This window comes from Thermobia domestica, chromosome 1 (assembly GCF_964235325.1).
Source record: "Thermobia domestica chromosome 1, izTheDome1.hap1.1, whole genome shotgun sequence".
NCBI lineage: Eukaryota > Metazoa > Arthropoda > Insecta > Zygentoma > Lepismatidae > Thermobia > Thermobia domestica.
This window is the reverse complement of record NC_137454.1, coordinates 318054191-318074359: the sequence shown is the minus strand read 5'-3', so window position 1 is coordinate 318074359 and position 20169 is coordinate 318054191. Positions and strand designations below refer to the sequence as shown.

At 33.9% G+C, this 20169-nt stretch overlaps 1 protein-coding gene and 1 long non-coding RNA gene across 2 annotated transcripts in view; one reads left to right on the top strand and one right to left on the bottom strand.

Moving 5' to 3' along the window:
• Positions 1 to 20169, top strand: part of LOC145662614 (hexokinase-4-like) — a 191869-nt gene that overhangs the window by 145971 nt on the left and 25729 nt on the right. Inside the window, exons 3-6 of the mRNA XM_081728350.1 lie at positions 751 to 969; positions 2414 to 2596; positions 10465 to 10601; positions 17232 to 17344. Coding sequence (XP_081584476.1) covers positions 751 to 969; positions 2414 to 2596; positions 10465 to 10601; positions 17232 to 17344 — 652 coding nt within the window. The remainder of the gene's footprint in view (positions 1 to 750; positions 970 to 2413; positions 2597 to 10464; positions 10602 to 17231; positions 17345 to 20169) is intronic.
• LOC145662622 (uncharacterized) overlaps positions 17738 to 20169 on the bottom strand; it is a 77372-nt gene continuing 74940 nt past the window's right edge. The window contains exon 3 of the long non-coding RNA XR_014127070.1: positions 17738 to 18268. This is a non-coding gene — a long non-coding RNA (uncharacterized LOC145662622). The remainder of the gene's footprint in view (positions 18269 to 20169) is intronic.

Below are 20169 nucleotides of genomic sequence, written 5' to 3'. Positions count from 1 at the left end.
CTCAGCTCTGTATCTACGTGGACATTAGAGTTTGCTTCTAACATACAACCTAAATGCATTTTATAACGATAACATTTATAAAGATGTATATGGTGATATGGATAACGTATGATCGCATTTTCTTCTATGGACAGACCTGAACATTTGACATGTTATGTTTTGTGGCCAAACGTGTATAAACATGTTTTTCTAGACAATTCTGAGATAATATGTAAAGAAGCCATTAATAATGCTTGTATTTTCAATTATAAAGAAGTAAACTTTGTGAAAAATAAAAAGGTAAATGCAGAAAATCTTCGAAAAATAGATCAGTTTAAATATATTTTATCTTGAGTGTTATAATTGAACATTTAGTGAGTAAACTACGTTTTAATTAGTTTCAGAAATTATAATATAACGAACTTAGGGCAATATATAGATGTAACAATTTCTACATTAATGAAGTTAAATTGTGAGGACTATATTTTGTAGTATTAATGTCTATTTTCGGTGCAGTTTTACTATACGGATGCCAAGATTGTAAAATGTACGAAAAATGTTGAGGAAGTCTTTAATTTGCACATTTTATTTCGAGAACAGAACCCAACAAACCCCTGTGGGGCTTCTAACCCTTTCCTACTACTACTACTGCTCCTATCATACTATGGATCGATACAGTAAAACTGCACACTATTTTTTTTGACAGTCCCATAATATTTACTTTGCTGCTTCTTCTAATGTTTAACCAATATTTAAATTTTCTCTTTTCAGAGGAAGGGCAGTACCTGGCACTTGACCTAGGTGGAACAAATTCGCGTGTTCTTTTGCTGGAATTAGAAGCTGGTCATGTGAAGAAAGAAGAAGTGAAGCACTACCACGTTCCTGAACATTTAAGGCTTGGTCACGGAGAACATCTATTCGATTACCTTGCCCAGTGTATCCATGACTTCGTGAAGGAGAAAAATTTGGGTGGGAAACGACTTCCTTTAGGTAACTTGTCTTTTCATTTGCACTTAAAAACTTATGATGTGGGATAAATATATTTTAGAAAAGATTATTATTTCAGAACCAAATGAGTATAAAATAAACAGAAATTTAGTATTTTTGCAAAATATTAAAATGTTATTATGCAAAAATCTCATTGATAAATTAGCATGTTAACTGGAACAAGCAAGTAACGTCAAATATGTTATTACTAAGGTCATCCAAAAAGTTCATGTCCGGATCTGCATGTACCCAGTTGGCCTCCAAAGTTCGAAAGATGCTGTACAGTTAGGTTAGCGTTTTGCAAGTAGTATGTTATTTGCATTGTTAGTGTAGTTTGTTAATCACTCTGTAATGTTACTACGCGTCTCATATTTAGTAATCATCACTTCGAATTACCATTGGTTCTATCAACTTTTGGATCATTTTGTATTTACATTGAGCATACATATTAAAAATTGTATGATCTGTAAAATTAGTGATAGACATATCGAATTTTAAAGTAAGACAATGTATACTTATCTTGAGGTGGACATAATCTTGAAATTTGTTTTGGGACAGATTTAATTTTCCTTTTAGTGGTCAGAAATAGCGGAACTTAGTGTATTTGAAAATAATTTTATGTAAAGGAATTCGTGACACAATGTAAAGAATTGTTATACAAACTCGTTTGTGAATTCGTTCTATGTACTAAGGACAATTTTGCTTACATAACGAGTGTTCTCATTATGAAAAGCTGGCCTAGACATACTTCTTTCACATTTCCTAAATTCAAACATTTGTTTTGGAACTTATAGAACCTGATTCGGAATAGTCACTTTTTTATACTTGGTTTTAAGTCATGTCACGGGGGCTTTGAGGTAAACAACTTTAGCGAAAGCACTGATATGTCACTTAGGAAATTTTAAAGATGGCGACCAGTAGAATTCTGTATGCCACTCGTCATGGAATAGTGACAATAACTAACATAACTTCATCAAGCAGAGACTAATAACTTGTAGAAGTGAAAAATATACGTTATTAGAGTTTATAACTCATGTTAATCAGTGCTGACACACAGTGATCGACATTCAGTTTCTCAATAGAAGATAAATGAAGGAATACTAGTGACATTTATCTTTGTCATCGAAATCATCATCTATTTCCAATTAGGATTGGAGCTGGAACGGTAATTTGTTGCTTGGAACCGAAATACACCTTGTCATTAAATTTCAGATATGTGCAAGAGAAATCTGTTTGTGTTTATTTATATAACAATTCACAGGCACATACGAACACACATTTAACTTTCAATTCTATTAAAGATTTTTATAGACTAAACTATGCGATTTTCTTTTATACTTGTCGCAAACATCTCAAAAGAAAGACTAAAACATTTTTCCATAGTTCAACATGATATTATTTATATTTTTCCATTTTTGCTTTTAGGTAATGTATTTCTTCTTTGTAGGTTTCACTTTTTCCTTTCCAATGAGACAAAAGGCTTTGAATATAGGAATTCTTGTGTCTTGGACCAAAACATTTAACTGCTCGTACACTGTTGGTAATGACGCTGTCAAAATGCTCAAAGATGCCATAAATAGACGAGGGGACCTGAATGTAGATGTAAATGCCATTCTCAACGACACTACAGGTATACAATAATTTTTCAATAAAGATTTTTTACGGCAGTGTAAGATGATTTGCAAATAATTGTGTAAACTATTTTGAGTTTCTACAAGAAGTCAAGGTAATGAACACATTATTTTTCTTTTTCTTTTTTTGTGTAAAACATGCTTTACTCAGAAGTTTTTTTCATTCTACTTAGGTTACTTAAGCAAAGCTATCATGGACAGATAGTCACCAAATTAGGATCACAATCACCTTTTTAATCCACTTAAAACGTTTCAAGGTCATCAGTGAATTTCTTTTTGAAACTTACTAAATACAGCTATATTAACTAATACATAACTACATAGGGTGGTCAGAAAGTCCCTTTACATCTACACTTATTTCATCTCAACATTAATAATACTTAGTTATTTGTCCGAAACGTCCATATGTGCACCTACATTATTCCTGCACTGCTTGATGTGCTTCCACGTTCTCCTACTTATCCCTTTTAGAATCTGCGGCGTCACAGGTTTCAAGCACACTTGCCGGCAGAGCATCATTATCCACGTATCGCTTCTTCCTGATGTGTGGTTTGATGATACTCCACAGGACATTGTCTCGTGTCGTAAGGTCTGAATTTCGGGGCAGCCAAGGATAAGGAGCTGGTGAATTTGGGGAGCACGTCCTGTCTACCGGCCAGAGGACAATGCATTCAGGTGTTCACGAACAAGTGCAAAGTGGTGAATTTCGGGAGCTCCATTGTGTTGATAAACAACCACGTTGTTGATGCCCAGATTCTGCAGTTGTGGAAGAAGAAAGTCACTTAACATTTCCTAAGCAAGCTAGGTCACGGAACCCTTAAAGCAGTACGGACCAAAGATGTGTTGTTCAGCCATTCCCGCCCAAAGCATGACGTGCAAAGGATTGTTGCAATTTATTGATAAAAAGATATCGGTTTACCTTTGCCCATATGAAGAGGTTCTTATTCCGCGAACTCCAATAAATAGCACATTCATCAGAAAAAGAACGTACTTTCGAGCAGAAATGATGGGAAAGGCCTTCTATAAGATCCTGCATGCTTCCTGCCGGCATTTGACATCGTCGGTTAGTTCGTTGATGGCCATTGGTTAGAATGCAGGCAAGGCAAAGTTCATTTTCATCTGGAGCTGCATTTTGCTCCTTGAAATTCCAATTTGTGCAGAACGATTTCTGGTCAACTTGAAGAGTGTGTAAACATTATTGACACACTAACTTCTGCACACGTTTCCTTTCAGGTTGATGGAAAACTAGGGACTTTCTAGCCACTCTGTAGAATGATATTCCAACTATACTTACAATTATTATGACATGAGTATTTTTTGTTAAAAAAAATAATAGTAACAACATATAGTACCACATATATAAATGAATTAAATTGCATATTTTCTTTTCGACAAGTTCAAGAAAAATATATGCAACTAATATAAATGTTTATAAACAAATAGAACATTTGATTTCATTTTCCTTTAGAACCGGTATAAATTTTTTTGACACAAAACCATCATAGTATTTAAACTGGTGTTTTAATGAAATATAAAGTGGCGAAAGGAAAGGGAACTCAGCCGCCCCACCCCCAAAGAGTTGCGACAATGTACTTTGGTACTTTAATGTTTGTAACTTTTTCTCGGAAGAAACAATTGCCTTCCATGTACTCTATTTCAAAATAAAATGTGTCACTAAAGAATTTCAAGACAAGCTATATTGGCCTATGTCGTCTTTATTTTTTAAAAAATGTTTGCATTTGTGGGAGGGGGTATTGAAATCGAGTTTTCCAGGAATCTCTGCTGCTCAAAGGTAAGAAATAAAAGAGAATGAAAGCCTTCTATGCATATGGTGACCTTGAAGTAATACTTATTGTTCTACTATTGATATAGCAATGACATTTTCACGTACATTCTTTGACCCAAAGCCTTTACAGACTGTCAGGCAGGCAGAAACGAATCAATTCCTTTCTGATCATAAAAGGAGGTTTCGGGAAAAAAAAAAAAAAAAAAAACTTGGCTGAAGGGTTAAGAGGGAATGGGGAATGGACATATTTGAGCTCAAGAAATCATTGACCTCGACAAAAATAACAAAACACGTGACTTGTCATCGCCTATTTTGAATCATTCATTGCCATTTCCAAAGACAATTGTGTTAATTTCGGTGAGCAAAATGTGCAAAAAAACAAAACAAAAGAAAAAAAAGGAGATAAATCTAAACAAGATATTAATTGAGAGAAAGACTCGAAACAGGTTTTAAAAAATGGCTAGAACAAAAAAAAAAAAAAAAAACAGTAGTGGTGTTAATTTTGGCGAAAAAAATGGTGCATAAACAGCAATTGAGAAACGAAGAAATATCTAAAACAGCCAGTACGTCAGACGAAGATGTAAGTATTATTATTATTATTATTATTATTATTATTATTATTATTATTATTATTATTATTATTATTGTTATTATTATTATTATTATTATTATTATTATTATTAAAACTAAACATTCTGGCGCAACAAATGCATATATATCCTAATCCTAACTAAAATAAAACTACATGAAGTGACAAAATAACGGGTACTTCCGGTTGACATGGGAAGTTGAAATTTGGCATGATTGTAGCTTTTCGTGACTAACTCACAGGAAAACTGCCAAAAGTGAATATTTTTAATTTTTAGGGTGTCTAAAGAGGATATAAAGAAATGCTCTATGTTATTTAAATTGACCTTTTGTTGACATATAGTCTCATGTTTTAGCTACTTGGGAGTGAAATAAAAACTTGAAATTCGGTATATTTGTACGTTTTCCATAGAATTATTTAACAAAATCACTAGAAATAAAAATTTCCAATTTTTGTGGATGTTATGGGCAATTGAAAATGTTTCCCATTTTATTTATATGGGACATCATCTACATCCAAAAATTATAGGGCACTTTCTGTAGGGCTACAATGATTACATTTGGTATGATTGTAACTTTTACGGACTAGCCTACAGAAAAAATGCCAAAAGTGAATATTTTTAATTTTAACGGGGTCTAAGGGGATGAAGAAATTCTAAATGTTATTTAAATGGACCGTTTTTGGACATATAATCTTATATTTTAGGTACTTGGAATTAGAATAAAAACTTGAAATTCGGTATGCTTCGTTCGCGCCATATTCGGTTTTCGTCAGCGTTACTCAAGTAAATCACTAATAATAAAAATTTCCAACTTTAGAGTGGTCTTATGTGGAACTTAAAAATCTTTCCCACGTTATTTATATAAGATTTATTTTACAACCCAAAATGTTTAGGCACTTTCGCCAGGATTAAAATGATTAAATTTGACAAGATTGTAGTCTTTCGAGACAAGCTCACAGGAAAATTGCCAAAAGTGAATATTTTTAGTTTTTAATGGGTCTAAAGGGGGATGAAAAAATTCCCATGTTATTTAAAAGGGCGTTTTCCTGGGATACAATTTTATCTTGGGATTTAGGGGCAAATCCCCCAGCTGGCCAAATTCAGAAAATATTAAGAGAAATGCATGACATTCACACTTGATGAAAAGGCTGATAGATGCGAGGCCGTAGGCCGAGCAAACACGGGGTCGGGGGACATAGTCCTCAGCTAGCCAAAGATTAGTCTGTATTATAAAATTGAAAGTGACTACGTTTGTGACTCTTAATCCCTTGAACTACCTGACCGATCTCGATCAAATTATCAACATTGATGACGTTTGAGCCTGGATTGGTTTCTATCTATTTATTTTCACGGTATATATTCGATAGGGAGAACTACCGATTCGAAATATTTTGTTTGTGTAAGTCTCTATAATGTCTCATGAGCATAATAGAAGTCTTTCCTTTTTGTAATATGTTAAAATATAGTAAAAATGAAAGATTATTGATCTATTGTCAAATTGGCGATTATCTTAATTAAAAATAGCGTGATCAAGATCACGAAATAAGTTTTCCTGATCGAGGTACGGTTAAAACGTTGGCAGTTAATTCCTTTTTATAGTTGCCTCTGGAATATAATTCCATAGTATACAGGCCTTATCAGACATAAATAATGTTAGAAGTCTACATTATTAGTGAACGATATTATAAGATACAGTACAGGGACGTTTTGAACAGTATTGTGTGGATTTTTTGCCTCTTCTGAGTGTTTCTTGCCACCATTGTTAGAAACCATGGGCAGAGGTAAGATTTTAAGTGAAGAGGTACACGTTGGAGTTATTGCGAATCATAATGTGGGCTTTTCTATTCGTCAAGTGTCTTTCAAACTGAAATAGACTTCTTCTATTTTTAGTGATTTCATCAAGCGTTTTCAGCGAAGACGAAAGAACATGGACGAAAATTGAACTGGAAGGTCTCACATTACGTCACGTACGAAAGATCGTATTATTGTAGCGTTTAGCAAAAGAAATTTGAAACTTACTGCACCAGAACTCCAATAAGAATTTAATCGTATCATCGTACAAATATTTCAGTTATTACTGTGAATCTACGTTTGAGAGTAGTAGCACTCTGGGGAAGAGTTGCTGTGCAGAAACCATTGCTGGTTCAGTAGAAATTGTGATTGGAGTTCCGGTGGAAATTGAAGATAGGGCTATGTAAAGTTTGGAAAAATGCTCAAAATAGCATGTTCAATGTATTTTGAAATTAGAATTGCAGATGTCTTAATTGAGCTTGCGAGCTGATTGAGGTGTTATTTTACAACATTTTTCATGAGTTTTCGTGTGGTATACAACATCATATAGGCTAATACAAATTTTTATTTTCAAAATCAAAATCAAAATTTTACTCCAAAATTTTTCAAAAAGTACATATTTTAAAATTTTGAAATTAATTCCATGAATAGATAGTATTGTTGTAAAGCACCTGACAAAATATGAATTTGGGATGATAATGGGGTCATTGTTTAAAAAAAATAAAACAAACACCCTGTACCTAACTGAAAAATACACGAATTCATTTTTTTTTTTTAACTTGTGGGAATAAATATGAATACTAACATGAAGAGTACAGTAATGGGTCTAAAACCTATCATACCGACATGTTATCTGCTGGCTATACTTATTACCTCATACTTTAAAAACTAACTCAAAGCAAGTTAAACTACTGATACTTTTGAACTTTAAAATAATATTAATACGAGTTCACAATTAAAAATTTACTGTAAATAAACGTGGTTTGTAAAAAGTATACAGATAGCACTGGTACAACAACAGGGTTGGCTGGTTTAAACCATGTGTTTTTTTATGAAAAAACAATGCAAGAATGCCACAAATCGTAATCACAAATGCCACGTGAATTTCATAGTGACGTTTTCACATATGTCGAATCATCTGTGTTAGTTGAATCTAATTTTCGTTATGTTATTAAGGGGCCCCAATGAGCCCACAAAATTTCTCCCAGGTGGAAACCGAATAGTGGTTCAGATGCCACTTCAAGTAATATGTCTAGTCCTTCATAACCTCGCTGTTACATAAGGACGTTACACCTAAACAAACCAAACGAATTGAAGCAGCTTTAGCGGGTAGGCATGAGTTCATTGGCAAGCAACAGGAAGCCTTCCTAATTTCAAAGATTCAGAATTTGCTGTCATCTGTGATTTTTCTGAAAATTATAGTAAAGCGCTGCAAGATACAGAACAGAGCTACCACTGGACAAGCTTAACAGGTCACAATACATCTTTTTTTTTTTTTTTTTTTTCAAACAGGAAAACAAAGCTGAACATGTTAAATATGTAGTTATTTCCGATTGTCTAGAGCACAATATAGTTGCTGTTTACACCTTTCAAAAAAAAGATTCATATCATTTCTAACATCCAAATTTCAGAAACTTCCAAACGAGTTTTTTTTCCGGCATGTCTACCGCGCAATACAAAAAATTAAAAAAAAAAAAAAAAAACAGTGAAAGGAGGATGGTACTTCTCGGCACTAGCGTGGGCAGGACATTGGGAATGTGGGTCACCAGATCTAAAGTACCACCATATGGAATGTCATTCTCCCTTCCCCCTTTCCCCTAAGAAAAGATAGTGTCATTGCACCCGACGCTGCGTTGGCGACGCATGGCACACCTGCAGACGGGAAATAATTTACACGTAATCTCTTTTCAGTTTGTAATAATTCTAGATAAAAAAAAGTTTGTCTAATGGGGGTGCCAAGGCACCCATGGCACCCACGTTGCGCACGCCTATGCTTCTCGGCTATAGCACATGGCAAAGGGCCTTGCGATGGAGCAGGCGGTTCAGTAAAGAGACTGGCAGTTTGTGCTAATTTGCAAAGAGTGGACAGTAGAAAACATTACCAAAGTAAATTTTGCCTACTCAACCCAAGAGGAATATACTGTAGCTGAATGGAAAGTTCCTGGAAAGTCGCTTCGATCAAGCATTGACTATCAAAGGAACACAGCAATATTATGCATTCATTCCGAAAACTACATCAACATTATTGGTGAAACACTTTTCAGATGGTTTGCAGGGTTGGGAAAAGAAAGTGTCAAAATCTCCAAATAAACTTTAATTAAAAGAAATATCAGGTTATGTCACTGCTGTCTATGAAGGAAATTGGTGGTTCGGGTATGTTTTACAGAAAAATGAAGAACTTGATGAAGTAAAAATAAAACTTTTCTTCATCCACCTGGGCCATCTCCATCACTCTCATATCCAAGAAACGCTGATGTTGTGTGGATGTTTGTAGTGGACGTTAGGGCCGGATTAAGGGGCGGGGGGGCTTAGAGTGACTATAGCCCCGGGCCTCTAGGTGAACAGGGGTCTCCACTGGGACCAAAATCTCAACTGTCTCTATGAAAAATACAATCACCATCATAAAATAAAATATAAACAAAAATATGAAACATATTCCCTTCATTTTCCTACTCTACTTTCATAGAAATATATTAGGTGAAGTCATGAGGATCCACTTTTTTAAGCCCCAGGCCTCCAGATAGGTTAATCCAGCCTGGTGGACGTTCTGACAAAAGTGAAACCTGTAACTCCCGATGGAAGAAGTTATGTTCTCCTTAAAAGTGATGTATGCCGAACAAATGTGGCTTTTTCAAATTTCAAGTGATAAACATATCCTATTACTTATTGAAAAGTTTTACTATGAAATCATCTGTACTCTTCAGATTAGTGGTCATTTTTATTTTCACAGAAGTGTAAAACTTAATATTCTTGTGTTATTACCCTACATACAGAGTATGCCTTAAAAAATAAGTATTACCGTAGTTTTGAATTTTTTAAGACAATGAACCCATCATTACCATCCCAAATTCATATATTGCGAGGTGCTTTACAACATACTATCTATTCATGGAATTAATTTCAAAATTTTAAAATAAGTACTTTTTAAAAAGTTTTGAAGTAAAATTTTGATTTTGAAAATAAAAATTAGTATTTGCCCATATGCTGTTGTATACCACATGAAAGAGCATGAAAAATGATGTAAAATGACACCTCAACCAGTTCGCTGGCTCAATCAGGAGATCTGCAATTGCAATTTCAAAATACATTGAACATGCTATTTTTGGCTTTTTTTTTTTTTTTGAAATTTTACTTAGCCCTATCTTCAATACCAGTCGATATATAAAGTTAAAATTGGTATTTTTCTTAGTCTATCTAGAGGACCTCTATGTACCAAATTTCATTAGAATCTGAGATGGTGAGCTTAAGTCACTGTGTTGAATTGATATGGAGTGACCCTATTGAGTTCTGTAATTTTGGCTCTAGTGATACGTAAATGTGCCTGCAATTTGATTTATACGATATCACGTGTATGATCTAAGGATGAAATATAATGGAATTGCATTGAATTGATATAATAAGTTGGTTTTATTTCTTCTATGTAGATTATGTAATTATTTTCTCATATTTTTTGATATTAAATTATTCATTTATTTATCAGGTACACTGGTTCAAGGAGCTTATTTGGACTCAAAGACTGCAATAGGGCTTATTCTAGGCACTGGTAGCAACGCCTGTTACTTTGAAAAGGCTGAAAATATTCGTGTGTGGGAAGGAGAGCGGCATGGAGAAAAGGAGGTAAATTTTAATTGTCCCTGTACAGCAGACCAAATTTTCTAGTTTTGTATCTCAGTGCGTAATTACATTACCAGGGCCAGCCATAGGCAATTTGCGACCCCGTGCAATACCATCATTTCCTTCTGTCCCGTACCCTAGAAAGAACTCATTTTAAATACGTTTCCCCGTCCTAAGTTTTGTAACTAATGAAAATATTGAATTCACATGATAATAATAAACTTTTTAGAAGAGTTCGAGTGTCGGTGAAAAAGAACAAAGTTACTGAATGCTTGTCAGCAATTAGTTTGCACAGCAAATATTTATCTTAAACAATAAATTTTACATGTACTGTATTTGAATTTCGTGTAGCTACTGTATGCCAGTTTTTGCCGCATACAAATGTACATATGATAAAACCGGATCTATACATTACGCATTTAGGTGTTTCCGTTTGGCTGCTTTTGAACTTACGTCTAACATCATTTGTGTGTTCCCGTTTGACTTATTTCGAACTTACATCTAACGTTTCCATATAGAGTTCAGAAGTTAGAACAGGGTCGTCATTTAGGGGGGGGGGCAGGGAGGGACAATTGGCCCCCCTTAGGTTTGAGATTTATATACATTTTATCAATAGAATAGTAGTAAATGAGTGAAAAACGTGAAATTTTACTTTTTTCAAGGGGTCTTGCCCCCCCAAGCAAAATCTCAAATGACGCTCCTGAGTTAGAATAGTACAAGAATTCTATACAATAGGTGTATGGAATGTCTGAGAATCAACTAGAGAAAATAAAATAAAATCTACATGTTGACTATAAAGATGTATAATGGATACACTACTTCGAAAGTTTGGCCAGGAGTAAGGAAAAGGCCTTCAGAGTCACAAAGTGCGGCCTTCTGGACCTGTTGTAAAAAAATGTTAAATTATATAAGAAATATGAAAAGTAATTCTGAAGTTACATATATCAAATCATATAGTGTTATAATTTTATATAGTTTCATGTACGTTATTAATGTAACTAATAACGGTAAAATAACCACAGAGATTAGGTGTATATAAAACTATCAGATGCGGCCTTCTTGAGAAATGAGTATTGCCAAAGTGATCCTTTATTTATATCCTTTATATAAACAATAGTTTAGATTCTTTACGGAAATTCTTTCAGACAAAACTAAAACTCTTAAAAAAGACAATAAAAAAAGCAGAATCTTATTCTAGATAGTGAACATATTAAATGTCGTTATTCCTACATTTTATAAGTTCTAGAAAAACTATCCTGTGAATCCACAGAATATGTGTCAGCAATATAAATCTTACCATACTTCTTTCAGAAATATATGAAAGTAAGCCATGTACATTTGGAAATTGTAGAATCTTTCTTGAAGACTACTAGACAAATTACTAGACAAATACAAACAAATTATTTAAACTTCTATCTTCAATTATAGGTTTGTAGCTATTAAATTTTGTCATAACCGTAAAAAGAAATATTGGATATAATCTTGTAACACTTCACTTTTATAAATGGTTTCATAAGGTAAGGTAACAAAATCAGAATTTTGAAAAGTGCTTTCATTTTTTCATGTAAATAACCTAGCTACATCAGGAATGCTACATATTTATAGCTGTTCCGCATTCATGGCTTACTTTCATATATTTCTGAAAGAAGTATGGTAAGATTTATATTGCTGACACATATTCTGTGGATTCACAGGATAGTTTTTCTAGACCTTATAAAATAGAGGAATAATGACATTTAATATGTTCACTATCTAGATTAAGATTCTGCTTTTTTATTGTCTTTAAGAGTTTTAGTTTTGTCCGAAAGAATTTCCGTAAAGAATCTAAACTATTGTTTGATCAACTTCTAGTGTAAAGTAAATTTGTTATCGCAAATTTTGTTTCTAATGGAAACACTTTTAAGAATATTAAAATGTATAATTTTAAATTCAAATAGTTGTTTAAGTTTGAAAATTTTGCACGGATTGTATATGAAGTTGTATGCATTGTAAAACTGACTAGATTTCTCGGTAAACCTTGGTGGCAAATTTCTTGTTTGGTCTGTAAATCATAAACCAACAAACTTAAACTTCCACTAATTCATTCTTTCTTTGTGGTAAGTAGTGTGTTGTTATTTGATTGGTGGTAATTGATTAGAACTGCAGCTGTACATAGTACCTCTACATAATATAGGTAAATAGAAACAGTAAGTTTTACATATAACAATATGCAAACAATTCCAAACAATATTCAAACATATAACAATATATAATATATCAATTGAAGTTTTATCCGATGTTTGGATTCATAATGATTAAGAGAGAGAACGTTAACAGTTCTTCACAGATTGTATGTCACAAGGAAAATACTTTACTTTTTTTTACCACATTAACTTGACTTCATCAATGAATTGGATCGTGGTATACTAGTGCAGTGGTTCTCAACGGGTGTTCGCGACACAATGGTGTGTTGAACAGTCCTGTAAGGTATCGTGAAATTTTAAAATTTAGAAGTCATGAAGAATTTAATAATTAATTAAAATCAATTTTCAGACACACTGTATCAGTCAACGTCTCCAGCGGTAACAACAATGCTCATCACTACATGGAGTTACTATACGCCCTTTAGAAACTTATCGATTAACACTATTATTATTTATGTTATTATTATTATTATTATTATTATTATTATTATTATTATTATTATTATTAAGAAAAGTCTAGGAAGTGGGTCGCGATGTCGTTGGCGTTCATTAAGGTGTGTAATCAGTCAAAAAAGATTGGAAATCACTGAACTAGTGCATAGAATAAGTTTCTTTTTTCATTTCAAGATGAAGAAAGCAAAATAATATGCTAGTATGATTCCTATTGTAGCCTACTGGTTGTGGCCGCTACAGTTGAACGGAGTCAGTGGGACTAGATCAAACATGGGAATGACACACAGCGGAAATGTATGAATTTTGAATGTAACGGTGACGAAATGGAAAGAACAATATACAATACATTTAGTATGGATCTGGTTTCACAAAATTAAGATCAGTGATAAATCCTTTCAGATCACATACAAACTGGACATCCACAAGACCATAAGCGAGCCGCTCAAGAGGTAGAATATGAGACCAATAACGGCTGAACATGTGAGACATTCAGTTGTGGTGAAAAAGAACTTGTCAACACCTACACCAACTCGGTTTGGGTACAAAACCTCGCGGCGACAACCTCGCGGACCAAAACCTCGCCTGGCCAAAACCTCGCCTCCCAAAACCTCGCGGCCCAAAATCTCGCCGGGCCAAAACCTCGCCGCCCAAAACCTCGCGGGACAAAATCTCGCCTGGCCAAAACCCCGCCTGGCCAAAACGTCGCGTGCCAAAATCTCGTGGGGTCGAAACCTCGCCTGGCCAAAACCTCGCGGACCAAAATCTCGCCGGGCCAAAACCTCGCGCCCCAAAATATCGCCATACCCAAAATCTCGCCTGACCAAAATGTAAATGTTCCAACAGATGATAAGGATGACGGTATAAAAGACGCTGTTTCAGAAGAAGTATCACGGGTATTTGACCAAGTCTCGCGATACCATATGAAAATTCTATTTCTGTATTAGAGGATTTCAATGTGGAGGTAGGGCGACAGGATGTTTTTAAACTGGTTATAGGGAAAGAAAGTCTGCATAAGGAAAGTAATGACAACTAACGGGGTTAGTTTCGTGAACTTTGGAACATCCAAAAACTTAAAATTTAAACAAAAACATAATAATATTTATGAAAGTATGAAATAATATATGAGTTTTTACGACGTCCCTTGATTATGTCCTGTAGGTTAAAGGAGACGTAGATGACCAGGATGAAGGAAATGATGGAATAAAGAAAGTGGGAGGAAACGGGAATAACCCGAGAAAGCCCACGCACACTGTTTTGTATCATATTATTATTATTATTTGTAATGTGGAATTGCATATTAAGAAATTCATTGGCTAAATTTTAAAGAAAAGTTTCATTCGCGGCGAGGTTTTGGCCCGGCGAGATTTTGGCAACGCGGGGTTTTGGCCACGCGAGGTTTTGGGCGGCGAGGTTTTGGCCACGCGAGGTTTTGGCCCGGCGAGGTTTTGGGCGGCAAGGTTTTGGCCACGCGAGGTTTTGGCCTGGCGAGATTTTGTCCCGCGAGGTTCTGGCCGGCGAGATTTTGGGCGGCGAGGTTTCGGCCGCGAGATTTAGTCCGTATACCCACCAACTCCCATATGAGTTGACTGCCCCTCAGAAAATGATATAAGCAAATTGTTATGTTTCTTTGATGCCCTTCAGGAATAGGACCATTTCTGGACGCAATGCTGAAGTGCTGTTATTTATGATACTCCACGACACCGCCATAGTCATTGGCTAACACTATATGAGCCCATTCGCAAAGAACCAAAACACTCCTTGACCAACGTAACACTATGCTCTGCGTTCGGTGGATTACTTGGGTCATCGTGTACTGTAAATTGTTGCCACCTGACCAGAGAATCAATGAAAATGTGTGTGCTCGCATCCAGTGTGTTTGAAGTGAAAAAAAAAGCAAAAGCGGTATGTTTTATCACGAATTTGACTCGACATATCAACTATCTAATATTGAAATACAGTGAGGGTATGTTGCCTAAAAGATTGCGTTTCTATTTACATAATGACTGAAAATCATTGGAGAGCTCTGTAGTTACAGGGGTGGACATGGAGAGAACTTTACTCCCCTGTCAACAACTTTCTGAGAAAAAAATATGTTCTTATGTTGTACTATTGAGAATTATATACGAAAACCCTCAAAACAAGGATGTTATATTAACAATTTATCCTGCAGAAAAACTACTGGATCTCCACTTGACTGAAGGGTAGTCTAAATCCCCAAATGATCTGCCGTCACAGCAAACAATCCCTAAATACGTCCATGCTCAAAACAACACATACATAAGAAAGAAACAATTCAATATGACACATCAAAATATAATCTAGATGAACTTCTTTGAAGACACCTCATTTTTTAAAGAAGGGAAAGAAAAAGGTAACAAAAATGTCGCTGTTGTCAACTTATTTCTACATAAGAAATCAAATCTTTTTATGTGGAAAGTTATTCGTCAATTACTGTGTATAAAAATGGATTTATTAAAGGTATTTATCATCTTCTCTCCAGTGACCGTATGTCTTGATCATTGAAAAACCAGAAGTGGTATGCTTTCATCGCTGAAAAACTAGAGGCGGTATGGCCATTGCATACCGTGTCACTTCGACCACTGCTTGCAGCAATTGAAACGTGTACATGAAAAATTGGAAACTGTAGAACTAGTTCCAATGAATCGCAGATGTATCATGGTTCAGGGCAACGTGAATTCGCATGTTGCTAAGGTCGTCCCTGGTGCTATTATCCAAGTTAGATTTGAAACCATAATATATCCCCATATTCCTCGGGTATTACTGTTAGCTTGTCATTTGTTCGACGACTATCAGCTGCCGTGGTTGTTCCGAATCCACGACTAGGGTTGCCAGATGTCGTTTGCTCAAGGGTTGGACACTATATTGCTTAAAATGGTATCTGATTTTCTATGTACGTTCTACTTCACGTTATCGCTATTTTCCTTGCATGGCTAGAACCCTACTTACATTTGATACTTTTTGAGAACCTTATATTCGATAATATTATGATAGTATCTCGATAATATCAACATTTCTAAAGGTATTGGAACTTCTTGCAATTTGCCATATGATGTTAGCAGGTAGCATACTTCACTATCATGAACAGCAGAATAGCTTCTTTTATTTTAATTCTTCTAAAGAAAAATTCGGAGTGTCTAAAATGTATGTTTACTGATTCGATATCGAAAAAACTTCGATACTGTTAGACACTAGAGAAAGTTTTCCGAAAGTCAAAACCTAACTAAATCTTTTTTGTTTGTTTGTTTGTTTTTTGCATGTAAAACGGACACATTGCAACAGTCTCATAAAAATCGCTTGATTTCCCGATGTAAATATTCCCAAAGTTGCCCTACTTTAAACTTTCAATGACATAAGCATCACATTTTCAGTACTGGTGATCAGTGTGCAAAACTTCGGTGAAGATTGGTTTAGCTGTTTTCATTGTCAATAGATATATATATATATATATATATATATATATATACACAAAAAGTTAAGTGACAACATAAAAGCTTCGTTTATGCTTAACTAAATTGTTCTTCGTGCAACTCTGTATATATCAATGGCTTCGTTTTAACGCTCTATACTTCAAAATATCTCTTATTTAAGCTCATCTGAAAATTAATCGACCCATGTCAAAGCCTGAAACATTGGGTTTGAGCTGATCTTAGATTGTAAATTTTAATTACGATAGAACTTTGAAAATCCGTCCCACATAGATAGATAGATCTTTTTATCGTGCGGTCAACTGAAATAACATGAAAGAATTTACATCAGAATCTTTACGAAGATGTAAATGGAATACGAAATAAATGTATTCTGATACTTACTTATATTCTCAGGCACCTCATTAAATCCACAAGTGCGTGAAATTGTTAAATGAAACTCACGTAGATACAAAAACGTAGCTATAAGATTACAGCATTATATTATAAATGGATGTATAAAATAAGTTAGTATAAGTCATGTTCATTAATGTGTATATTTTTTAAAACAGGTAATAATTGATATCGAATGGGGAGCTTTTGGAGACAATGGTGTATTGGACTTCTTGAAAACAGACTTCGATAGAGAAGTGGACAATAAATCACTTTTAGTTAATTCTTTCACGTAAGTACTAAATTATTTAATATACGTATTTATAGGTTAACCTAAAGACAATCAGTTCTTAATACGTATTGGTATTGGAAGCCTTTTCTAAGTTCAAACATCTAATTGGCACTTCAAAACTTTTAAAGATTAAATATTTGTATGTGCTTCTGCTTAATTTTCATTGGAAGATATATGCAAAGCAAGTGCATTTTGATTTATTCTTACTCAGTTAAATTATTCGTATTCAGTTTAAAGAAATTTGATTTCTAAGAGTTTTACTTATATTAGAATTTAGAATTGTAAAGAAGACAAGTGACACTTCTTTCAATGCATTTATATAGAGAAAAAAAAACATACATTGTTTATTAACAAGTACTACGTGCGTCACTGTTAACAGAAATCAAATAACAGTAGATAAAATCTGCTACTTATTGGTCCATTATTTTCTTATACAGTTTATAAATAATAATAAAATCTAGCAGGATAAGAACTATCAACTGCATTAGGTTGGTAACGAACGATATGCATTTCAACGCCATAAAAAATCATCTCTCATGATTTTTCGAAATCTACGCATTCTCAAGACAATTTTGTTTCGTCGTAATTGTGTCGATATCGAATCATTCATTCCAGGTGATTGACTTTTGTTAGTCAGTATATATATATATATATATATATATATATAAAGTACGTTCTAGAGCTGTTATTCCCTGTAAAAAGGATGGCGGTCGGTCAGTAAGCCATTGTTATACATCATGTGAACAGTTGCATTTTACATGACTAGCTATTTTATCACTTGGTAGTAGGAATTAGGGACCACTATCACACAACACACTATATCAGCGTGCATCTCCATCAACATTGGGCCTTTCATTTGGAAGTATTTGATGGCGGAAAACATTTCAGTTTTCTTCATTTTCACAATCCGGACGCACTTGATACCTACAAAACACAGAGAACACAATCTGTATCAATGACATTACCCTGTACTTTGGCACACATTCTTCTAAAGTTTTAGAATATGACATTACAAGCACAATATTTTTGTTCAATTTCTTGTATATCAAGTATAATAATCGTTTAATACTTCTCGTTCATATATAATCATTGTTGCATAGTAAAATTATAGTTATTATGTAATAAAATATCATATATTTATTATTCATAATAAGAAAGAAGTTTTATGTACGTATAATACAACAAGAAATGCATTATACGCGTAGATCTTCAGTTTTCGTGAATCATTAACATTATAAGACAATGCTACATAATTTACCGAACATTAAAGAATTTGGAAGATTTTCTTAAATTAAACTAGAAATAAAATGTTAAATAAAAATTTTATAGTTTCGGCCATATATTATTGCCTTCATCAGACACATTATCTGATAAAGTCGATAATGTATTGCTCAAATGGACACAAAGTAGTAATAAGAAGTGTTTAGTTTGATCAAATTGTACTTTTATTTAAATTATATGTGGTTTTAAAGTTGAAATGAAAAACATTCAGAGATAAAATATATAATGCATACAGTTATTGTATTAAAATATGAAAGAAAAATACATCACAAGATAGTGTTTTTCAAATGTAGATGAAAATAATTTTTACAGATGCTTTTAAACAACATTAATGGTTTGGAAGTGAGATATAAGTTACAGTTGAACTCGGTTGTAAAGTTAAAAAAAAAAAAAAAAAAAAAAGATCTAAAAGTAATGTTATAAACGAGTGTTATTGTAACTGAGATGTGTAACAGTATCAGACATCGAAGGTTGTGATTGATTAAATATTTAACCACGTGATCAAGTCTATATTACACATATTAGTTTTCATTTGTACTACATACGAGTTCGATGTATTTGTGAATCTATTAAGTATGGTATAAAATCATTTACCTTATAAGGAATGATAGATGAGGTATCGCAGAAACCAATGTTGCTATAACCAAGTTCAACTGTATTCAAATCTAATAAATTTAAATTAAAACTAAAACATGTAAAATAAACAAACAAACAATAATTCACTAATCTAATTTAGAGATAAGAGAGGAAAGTGCAAAGATCACATTGTGTAATCGAAAAGTGTACATTGGAGAAAATATAATGTTTAAGATTTTATTGTTAGGGTTTGGGTTTGTTTCCTAAATCAGAATTTTGATGGGAATTTTGAAGTAACATAATTTGCACGAATAAACACAGCAAAAACATCTTTTATTGGCGAAAGTACATGTATACAGTATGCCATTTATATTTTCATTACAAGATGTCACAAACTGTCTCTTTACTTCTTAAAAATGACATCGGAAAGATGTACTCCCTTTCGGCGTTCACATTCTAATAGCTTGTAGACAGTGTTCGAAGTGGAAAAAAGGCAGAGGCGGTATGTTTATTTCGATTTTGACTCAACATACCGTCTATCTAAATGTTGAAATACAATGAGGTATGTTGCCTAAAAGATTGCATTTCTATTTACATAATGACTCAAAACCATGGGAAAGCTTCTTACTATAGTTACGGGAGGGAGGAATATAAAGAAACTTTGATCGCCGCCAACAACTCTCTGGGGAAAAAAAATAAATATTCCCTTATGTTGCATTATAGAGAATTATTCACGAAAATGACCAAAAACCGAGTTTTTATATTAACAATTTCCTGCGGGAAAACTGCCGTCCCCCCACTAGACTGAGGGGTATTCTAAACTCTCGGAAGACCCGCCCATGCTCAAAACACGACTTTTATATGCATTAAGACAAGAAAACACACACATACATAAGAAAACAAAGAATCAATATGGCACATCAAGCTATAAAATAGATTAACTTCTTTGTGGCTAAACTGTTAGCATA